The following is a 10,997-nucleotide window of genomic DNA, read 5'->3' on the forward strand; positions in this document are numbered from 1 at the left end:
CACTTTCCTATTCCAATATATCTTAAAATAACGATAATTTAAAGGAAAACAAAATTTTCCAAATTAAATGTCCAGGACAACTGTATTAAATTTTTTGTTAAAATCCTATTATTAAGATGTTGCTAGGTAAGGTTATTTGGGACATAATGCGCGAAACACCTTCCTATTTTTTTTCCTGAAACTGTATTGCAATATGTACAAAGTGGGCACTCTTTCAAATTTACTTTGTAAATCTGCCAACATTGAACAACAATCCGTCTGCACGCACAAACATTGAATTACTTTCAGAGAAAAGTTAAACAAACAAAGAGACTTTTTAAGTAAAATATTCCAAAAATAATTTCTTAAAAAATTCTAAAAACAATAAGTTATTTATAATTAAAAATTAATTTCATTAATTTAATTCTAAATTTGTATATTTAAAACTTCTATAATTAATAATAATTATTTAATTAATACCAATTACATAAACATACAATATGAAAAAAATTGTCGAAATAAGTATTTCCATTTTTAAACGTGAATGCAAACACACAGCGAAAAAATAAAAACGAAATGATTCAGCGAATGGAATTTTTTTTTTTTGGAAATACTTCAAAGTGAATTCCACCGACCGACAAAATGAATCAAATAATCCTTGTTATATTTTTATCTGAACATGTGCACGTACATTGAAAAGGAAAATCCTTCGAAGAAAGCAAAAAAGAAAAACAAAATTATTTGAGAGGTTTCGAAACGGAAATCCAAAATTCGCGAATCTGTTTAAACGAAAATAAATAAAGCCTCTGTCGAGCGCTGATTTTTTTTTATCTTTTTTTCTTCCATTTATTTTCGTATCCCCATCTTCTTACTCTCTTCTCATCTATATTATTTTTTTTGTTCTCCCACCACTTCGGATAGTTAAATCACCCAACGAAAGACACATGTTTGTTTGTTTGTATCTTTCCACTTGCGTAACGATTCAATCCCCAAAAATTCAAACTCGCTTAACTTGACTTATGCAATCGACACGATACGGTGACTCGCAAAATGTCTCGTGATTATATACATATTTTTTTTAATACTAATTGGTGGAAAACCCGGATTTCGGTCGATTCCTGTGAATTTATCCGCTTGTCCCAAATAGTAATTCAGCACTGCTCCAATCACGTTTTACTACGAAACCTATTAAAACCATTAACTATACAGTTTAATTTTGGAAACATAAGATTACTAAAAAAGAAAAGGAGTAGTATTTGGGGGAATCTTCGGTAAGGAATAAGCTACATCTGTATCCAAGCTTGATCGTTGCCAAGATTTCGAGGTGAAACCATGCAAAATTTATTATTTTTTCTTCAAATTTCTTTCCTTTCGTTCTGTATCATTTTGCGATCGCAGCTTACGTGTGCGTGTCAGTGGTACAAAAACTGCAAACGTGAACTAAATAATATTGCAAAAAAAAAAGAAGTACACTATATGTAGGTAGAATGCTACTACCAATGTGTTATCTTTGTATTTTTGTAAACATGCATCACGTGATGTCAAACCGGAAATGCAAAGGATTGCAGAAATAGCGAAATATTTCAGTGTCGAGCCTTTCGCTTTTCACCGGTGCACGTACCTGGAAAAATGCATTAGAGTGCGAACGGAGCACGAAAGAGAAGGATACCGACAAAATGTAGGAAAAGAAAATGCCTGTCAATTTTCCACATGGTTAAAAAGAGAAATTAACTGTGCGCGAAAATAATAGAAGGATAGAAACAAACAGTTCCACGTAGTTCCTTACATCTATTTCTGGCTTAGACTAGTCGATGGATGGATGGTTGGATAGAAGACAGCGGTAGTCGGAATCGGGTCCGAGGGAATAGATAGATGTAAAAAGTCCGCGGAAAACGGCGACATCGTCGGGGCCGGTCTATAAGACAGAGCATTAAGGCTTTTGAGAACATCAGTCTTGCGACGATCCAATAAAGATAACGGAAACAATCTTTATTATTCACGTTGGGCAATAGGCTATCACATCGCGGATGGATTAGTTTCGCAATCAGAAATGTGTTACGACCGAATCAATGATTATGTTTATGTGTTTCTGGAAGCCATGCATTTTTAAAACACAGCGTCCAAATGGTCAAGAAAAACAAGGTGCAATCGGCAACCGGATTAGAGTGATTTTCGACTTCAATTATTATTAACGATAAACATTCTGATTATGTCCCATGTCCCATTATGTATATCAATTATTACACCCTATTGATAATTCCATAGTTATATTAAATTATGTACTCTTAGAAGTATCGATTATGGGGTCAGTCCTCGACCAATATAGATTATTTCCATTAATATTTCTATTAAAGTAATACTGAAACTTGAAATACTTAAAACGAGTAATGATAGAAATAAATAATTATTTTATATGTAAAGTAAACAAAAATAATGTTAATACATATAGATAAGTCTAATTATTTTTAATAACTAATATCAATTGCATAAACGTGGAATTCGTTTGAAATTCAAAAATATATATTTTACTGCAAGAAGCTAATTAGTTTCAATTCATACAATATTTATTTGTAAACAGTTCAATTAAGGAAACTAATATGCAATTAGCTATAATGAGGCTGTTTGAGGATAAAAGAAACTAATAAAACGAATGTTTTTGAAGAAAATTCAATAATTTAAAAGAAGTAGCATTTCTTTCAGAATCAGTTTGAAAGGACTAAATATATTTCATATTCATCTGGGAATTAGTGCAATTAAGGAAATTAATAAGCAATTAGATATAATGAAGTTGTATGATGAAAAGAAAATACAAAAAAAAATAGTTTAAAAATTACCAAATTTGTACCAAGTTTAATAAAATGAAAAAAAAAATCAACATAAAATAATGTACGAAGTAGACATAAATAATTAACTTAAATAATGTAAATGAAAGTGAACAGTTCTTGAAGTTTAACTTGAAATAAGGAAATGCAATGTTTCAAATTCATGGAATAAGATGATGTCCGGGTCTGTTATGAAAGAGCGCAGATTGGACACGATTAAATATATATATATATATTTATACATGAGAAAAAAAGGAGGGAAAGGATTTTTTGTTTTGTTTCATTTCGCCGTGGCCATTGGAATCTACCGGCAAACGAGTTTTTCGTGCGGGACGATCCTCGAGTACCCAGAATGTGTGGCACAGGTGTGACCTTCTCAAGGTAACGTCCGGTCTGGACGGGTGCCAATGGGGCCGATTTCAGTTTCAGGCAGAAAATTAAAGATTCCAATCTCTCATCCTCTTAATGTCTAACTCATCTTTCGTTTCTTCAAATCTCTATTCTTCTCCAACTATCACAAACTCTAACTCTCACAATCTTTCTACGCCAAAGCTCGATAGGAAGTTAAAAATCTAGAGGAAATAACAACAGAGAAAATGAAGAAAGTGGCAGAAGAGTAGAGAGAAGGAAAGAAAAAAAAGTTGTAGAATACACCACAGCTCGCTAGAGCGAGCACCTTCTATTTGCGTCAGGGAGTCCAAGTCAACGGCCGCCTCCTCTCACAAGTTTGTTTTTCGTCGGACAGATTGTTTTCCAGCATTGATTTTGACAAAAACATTCGTACAAATACAGACAAGGTTAATGCAATTAGCCGCCTGTTTGTTTTTCCAGCGTCCGGATGAAGAGTGAGCACGCTGTTATTATCGTCATCACGCTGATGATCATCATCATCAACAACATCACTAGTATTGAAACTGTCTCCGTAATTCTCAGAACATACCGGATTTTCGCTTTTCACCAGCAAGGTGTTTGGCACCACCACAAAAAAACACGTGCTCTTGTAGTCCGTAGTCCGAATCTATTTCCAGCCATTCGCACTCTGATCATCAACGATCACCTATTCCGGGAAAGTAAACAAGGTGGAAAGCACGCAGGCACGCGCGAGAGACTAGTCCTTCCTATCCCGAAAAAAAAAATTGTATCAGATATAGTGAGTCAAGTCAGGTGGAAGAGGGCAGTACCCGCCTCCGTTCAAGGATCACGACGATAACGTAGTCCCAAGGATGGCATCCATCATAATCCTTCCTTAATTTAATTTATTTATTTGTTGATTTCATTTTTTTTTGTCGTTTCGCCTGGGTGTCGCCGCTGCTCACTATTTTTATTCCGTTCGATGCGTATTTTAAATTACATCTTTATTGTCCGCGCCGACAACGATTGATACAAAAGGCCAAGGACCCCGAGATCGCTCTGCCAACATCGAATCATTTCGAGAGGACGAGTCTTTACGAGACTTCCTCAACTCCGTCGTTACATAATTCCCCCGAAAACACGATGCATTTCCAACAATTTCAATATCACTTTTCAATCAGTTTACGAAACAGATTTTTATTTTAGTTATTAATTCTCAAAAATAAGATTTATCCGTTGACGTATGAAACTTCATCATTAAGTGTTATTACCATCTATTGACGTGTTGTGTGCATATGAAAACAAGTTCATTTGGTTATTGTTGCTCACAACCTATGCGATTATGGAAACGAATGATTTATTATCCTTTGTTAAAAATCGTTACCCGTTAATTATGTCATAAAACTCCTTTGTTCTCACGCTCGTAAATGTATTGAAAAATGTACTGTGTTAAAGTATAAATGATTGAATTCTACGAAAATCTAGATTACATACATTCGTTCATTCTATTCATTAATTAATATGAAAAAAAAATGAATTTACTATAAAATCATAATGTATTTGTTTACGCTTATTAATATAAAACATAAAATCAAATAATTCCAAGGTTTAAAACTATATGCGATATTTATTTAAATTCTGTAAATCATTGGATTCAATTAAGTATAATCATTCGTTATTTATAAAATTTAGCAGAGATAAGTAAATATATATAGATAGTATTAAACTTGAATGAAAGTTTAAATAAATATAGCGAGATTATATTGATTTGTATTGCTTCTTTGAAACGTGCTTTATATAATTATAGTTATCGCAGCTTATGAATGAAATGCGCAATAGTACGTGAATTTACTCAGTGTTGAAAGTTTAAAGCAGGCAAATAAAAACATGAAAGTTTTATTTTTTATTCAGTATATAAATAAAGAAGGATGAAATACTAGAACTGTTTGATCTGAACTTAGTTTACGTGCCTATAATTAAAAAAAAATAACATATCTAGTAAGTATTAAAGTAAGTTTTTAACGTGAGTAACTTCATCGAACACCACACAGACAGAAATGTGCGCCACTGAAAAGTATGTGGGACAAAAATACCAGAAATAGAAAGATAATAACAGGCCAAGCCATATATAAAATCGCGCGTTATTATGATTAAGGCTTTACCGACCTTAGAGGATCGTTGTAAATGGATTGCTTAATCTCTGTAACACTTTATTTGTACATACGTATTTTCCATTTGCTATTTATTTTTTCGCGGTTAAATCGCCAATTAACGTAATTTAATTGAGATTTGCCCACCGCAACACCGATCCGTCGTGCAAGTAAGAAATCAAAGTGATTTTATATATTTCACCCATGAATCATTTGAAGTAAATTTCGTTAAAACCTAAATTCAGAGATGAAAACTGGATTCGACCAGTCTGAATTGAAGCAATCGATAAAATGGTGAAAATTGTGTGAGCTCGCGTTTTTTTTTTTTCGTGCGTTTGCTCCTGGTGAGTTTTCTCGAAAACCGCGAGGTCAGCCTTATGGAATGCCATTATGAAAATAGATTGTATTGGGAATGTTTTGAGCAGAAAGTACAAGCAGTTGGCCGACCGAAATGATAAATATTCTCGGCTTCAATGTTACACGTATTTCGACTTCAATCGAATCAACGTCCTATGACCTATGTTACACATATTCTCGTGTAGGTCATGTTTTATAATTTCTTTCAAAAGTTTATTTTTTATTTTTGTATGATATATAAATTGTATTTCAAAATAAGTCCAATTTGAAGTACAAAAATATAGAAATAATTTATTAAGTTTAAAATTATATTTTAATAGCAAAGCAATAACAAATAAAATTTGTAAAAAAACTTTATAGAATTGACAGACTATATATAAGAAGCTTGAGTATTCGTTAGCAAAGCAAATTAAATGGTAATAAATAGATTTCGTGGAAGAATTTCGTGTCCAAATATGGCTGTGGACCACACACACACCCTGGATCTAAAGTCTTTGACCTAAGCTGATGCTTGGTTTGAAGGAATCGGAATCGTATATTAACCGAACGAAAGCGGTGCCTTATTGTTATGGCATTTTATTGAGTGTGTCAAAATAAACAGGAGGAGGTCAGGTTGCGGAGGATTTGGTAAAGTGACGAACGAATGCAGGCGTCGGGGCATTTTATTGGCGCGAATTCGGTGCCAATTGGCATTTATTTTAAGGACTATAAATACACCGCCGAAACGTCCATTGATTCAATGGAATTCATTGTCACAATTGCACTTGATCCACACTCGCTCTCTCGAGAGCACACATGATGCACACATGCAGTCGCAATCTCTGAAAGATCACACAATCGCGATCACAATCACGATACACTACATACCCATCATTTGTATATGTACCAAGTGTGACACACGATCACTGATTTCCTCTTTCTTTGTTTCTTTCTCTGTTTCAGTGTCACTAGCTGCACGAGCGCAGTAATTGATACAAAAATCGAACAAGCGATGGTAAGTACTGTTGATCAGCTTCAATTGAATTTTTATGTCCCACGTGGCTATTTATAGGCTTGCATCGATTATTTATAGAATTGCACTTGCATTCACTCGCTTAATTGTCTTAACCCCCCGCAAATCTCATAACTCCGGTTATGCGATTTGACGTCAAGGCATTCCCGCCAATTGTAGAACTACATTTAATTGATGTTATTCTTTTTGTTTTTTTTTTGCTCAAGGATTTGGTGAAGAACCATCTGATGTACACGATGCGCAACGAGGTGGAGGTGCTGAAGGATCGCATCGTCGAGCTGCTGGAGAGAATCGAGCAACTCGAGATGGAGAACGACTTCTTGAAGTCAAACGCCACGCCAGAGGTGCTTCGCGCTTTAAGTAACAGCACCGCCACCACCAAATATAAGAAGATCGAATATGAGAGTGACATGAAGAAGGAAGATATGGAGGTTGCCGCCATCATTGGTAACGCACAGCATCAGTACACCATCTAGGATGGAGGAGGATGCGACAAGATCGGCGATAGGAAGACGTGACGATGAGAAACTAAAACCCTATTATTTCTTTTTGTATATTCAATCAAGCAACAAGTTAAAAACAAAAACTACAACCGTTCTAATCAAACAAGCAACAAAATTTTGATCGATTGGGTAAAACATTATTTTTGTTTCGGGTGGGGTGCGCGCCACCCCCTCAAGGAGATATCAAAGTGATCAAGCCTTTCAAGGTTAACACCAAAAACCGACGTGTTTTTTCTTCGGTAATACTTCGTAATAAAGAAAATAAAGTAAAGAAATCATTCAGGGAATACCGCCGGGGTACGGGCCTTGCGAGGCCTGACCTCAGCAAAACAAGCTTCTCGTATTTTAGCTGTTTAGAAATGCTTCTAAATACCAAAAAATATATATATATATATTAATATATGAAAAAAATGTTATATTTATATATTTTACATTGATTTGTTCACTGGATATTTATACACAAGTTAGAAACCAAATGACGTGACAAATTAATGTTAATCGAAACCGGTGGATCTTCGGATCCGCAGCAGCCCTCGAAGTTGATGTGCATGCATCCATCCTCCCAGGTGCGGCGAACGGTGCAGGGCGGGAAATCAATATATTTATGTATGCATTGGGATAGGTCTTTGGGGGGGAAACGAATATACCTTGGGAAAACCACCCTCTAGGACCCACCCCGAATGCTTTTATTCTCTAATTGAAGACAGAGGCTTTTCCTTCGGCCCTGTACCGTTACCCATCGACCTCCATCTCTTCCCTTGTAAAAAAAATAACAAATTAACGAATATCAGCTAGGTATGTGCGAGTTGTGAGTGAATGAACGAGATTGTCGCGTGTGATAGTTTGTTTGACATAGAACCTCTTCTTTTTGCCCACGCAGCAAAATCCATTATTTTTTTTATCTTTGATTCCACTCCGTTTCGAAATACTGTCGGCTATATAATTGAAAATAAACGAAAAAATGAACACACAAACAAAAGCCAAGAGAAGCGGGACATGTTGAAGCAAAAATTGACGGAAAGAGAGAAATGTTTGGTGCTATTGGTATGTGATTGAGATATATGAAAAAGCCACGAGGTTGTTAAGTTTTCCTAATTATTATTATTATTTGTATTTTTTTTTGTTATATCAATTATTTAAAAAAAAAACTTTTTGTTTCATTTCAAGGCCAATTCTCATATAGTCGACGATATTTTGTTATTTAGTTTATACCTAAAAAAAAAATAATATAATAAGTCTTGGAAATACATAAGTATTTATTTTTTGAAGTGTGAAAGCAAATGCAACTAAATTTTGTGGATTCAATAAAAAAAATATTCGATCTGATCGTCCAAGCATTCTTTAGGCCTAGTCTTGCTTAGTTTAGTAAATAATGGCTGTGCTAAGTTAATAATAACACGATACTAACTCAACGTAAACAAAATAATAAATTTAAAAAAAAATATATATGAAAACAAGTATACACACAAGTATATGTATGAAGATGAAGAAAAAACATAGACAAGTGTGATTTGCTAACGACAAATTTCAAATAGAAAATTACGAGATGGAAATGACCATCTCGTTTTCGAAGCAAAGATGTGAGAAAATATTAAGAAAATAACTAGAAAAAAAAAACAACAAATTATTTATACTACTAACACTTTTAGAGCTAACGACATATGAAAGTATATATTTAAAAAAAAAGTAATATTAATAAGAATAATAAACTATATTGTGATGTGTTTCATTAATTTGTAATAATAATAAATATTAATTTATTGGTAGGAAAACCTTGAGGCGAGAGAGGAAACAAATAATAATGTTATGAGATGCGAGGAAGGAATGGAGATGATATTTTGAACAATAAAACGGAGAGAAAAAAAAACGGATAAAAAGAGGTACATAACAAATAAACGAGAAAATTGGCGGGAAAATAAATATATATGTAAAGGAGTGAATGTGTATCGTAACGACGATGGGAAGAGGAAACAAAGAAACGTAATGATATGTGTGTATAACCAAAGAATTTTGTTTTTTTTGTGCATTCCAAGCGACCTTTAGAGTGTAAAGTAAAGTAACGTACGAGGGAAGGATAATTGATTACTAAAAGATAACTATTATATTCTAATAATACATCACTTCACTATGTTTTGTTCTATATTAGTTACGTTTTTTTTATATATATATAATTATTATTCTTATGATATATATTGATTGCATGAATACTAGTTTTATGTTGATGGCTATAGATCCCGCGAAAATTCTGTCGGTGATTGAGGGCGGTTCTCTTGATAACCTTAGCACACCCCGAGACAAAGATTGAAGTTTCGGGGGGTGCACATTGCCATCCGCTCTTGGACATCATCGATCAGTCTTTTCTTCACGTGACTAGTTCAAGCTTGTATTAATGTTAATGAAGTCGATTATTATTATTATAGTTATGCATGATTTAGTTTGTTAATTCACGATTCCTCGCGTTTACCGCGAATTATTATTAATAAATATAACTCCCCTTTTTATTATTATTATTATGATTATTACATTTATTATATGTCTATTATATACGTTTATCAAATATATATATATATATATTTATAAGTTCTTTTTGTTACACAATTATATTATTATATCTCATAGTTTAGTTATTGTTTATTATAATCTATATTATTATATTATCGTTTATATTATTATAATTATTATTGTATGTAAGTGTTTTCGGAGATTCTCAATCAAACATGAAATATTCTTGTGACGAGGAACATGAGCGATTAATCTCTGGACAAGCATAGCATATCAGGACAACAAAACTATTCGTATTATTTTTATTATTATATTAAGACTCTTTTTAATTACGGTGCGACTCACCACTGGAATATAATATATACATATACACATACTTGTAAGGTTTTCATTGTTTTACTGCTAATTCAATAATAATAATAAAAAAGTACTATTTATCCAGTAGCCTCATGACATTTATTTTGTTTGATAACCTTCCATTCATTGCGATCATCCGGATCAAATTTACATGAAATTTTTCCAATTTCTGCAGCTCTTAGCAGGCGAATCAGCGACAGCACGAAGGTGAAACATTCAGCATTCATACGAGTGGTCGATGTTATAACTATCTTAAAGGGTTGTGGAGAAATTCACGAAAAACTGAAAAAAAATCGAAAAAACGTCGTTTATTTGTTACGTAACGAACATTACGTGCATGTGACTATGAAATAAAATCGAAAAGAAGTTCATTAGTTTTCGAGTTATTAACAGAAAACTGAAAACATCATTTTTTTGACAAATTCAATTCACTTTTTTTCCAATTTCTACAGCTTATAGCAGGCGACTCGACTCCAGTACGTAGATGCCAGTAGGCTTGTTAGAAAGGTGAGATATTCAGCTTTCATACGAATGGTCGATGATGTAATTATCTTAAGGGGTTGTCGAGAAATTCACGAAAAACTGAAAAAAATCGAAAAAACGTCGTTTCTATGTTACGTAACGAACATTACGTAACTTTTGTTATATACATAGTTGCGCAATGCTTGCGTGCATGTGACTATGCAATAAAATCAAAAAAAAGTTCATTAGTTTTCGAGTTATTAACAAAAAACTGAAAACATCAATTTTTTGACAAATTCAATTCACTTTTTTTCCAATTTCTACAGCTTATAGCAGGCGACTCGACTCCAGTACGAAGATGCCAGTAGGCTTGTTGGAAAGGTAAGACATTCAGCTTTCATACGAGTGATCGACGATGTACTTATCTATAGGGGTTCTCGAGATATTCACTGAAAACTGAAAAAAAATAGGGAAAAACGTCGTTTCTCTGTTACGTAACGAA

At 33.5% G+C, this 10,997-nt stretch overlaps 1 protein-coding gene across 2 annotated transcripts in view; it reads left to right on the top strand.

Moving 5' to 3' along the window:
- LOC108557331 (protein bunched, class 1/class 3/D/E isoforms-like) overlaps window positions 1-9,032 on the top strand; it is a 26,386-nt gene extending 17,354 nt beyond the window's left edge. For both annotated transcript variants that reach the window (XM_017913809.1, XM_017913810.1), the window contains exons 2-3: window positions 6,602-6,653; window positions 6,878-9,032. In XM_017913809.1, coding sequence (XP_017769298.1) covers window positions 6,602-6,653; window positions 6,878-7,147 — 322 coding nt within the window. In that variant the 3' untranslated portion in view covers window positions 7,148-9,032. The remainder of the gene's footprint in view (window positions 1-6,601; window positions 6,654-6,877) is intronic.
- Window positions 9,033-10,997: the final 1,965 nt, after the last annotated feature.

The sequence above is a fragment of the Nicrophorus vespilloides genome, unplaced genomic scaffold (assembly GCF_001412225.1).
Source record: "Nicrophorus vespilloides isolate i.1.1-1 unplaced genomic scaffold, Nicve_v1.0, whole genome shotgun sequence".
In the NCBI taxonomy this organism is placed as follows: Eukaryota; Metazoa; Arthropoda; class Insecta; order Coleoptera; family Silphidae; genus Nicrophorus; species Nicrophorus vespilloides.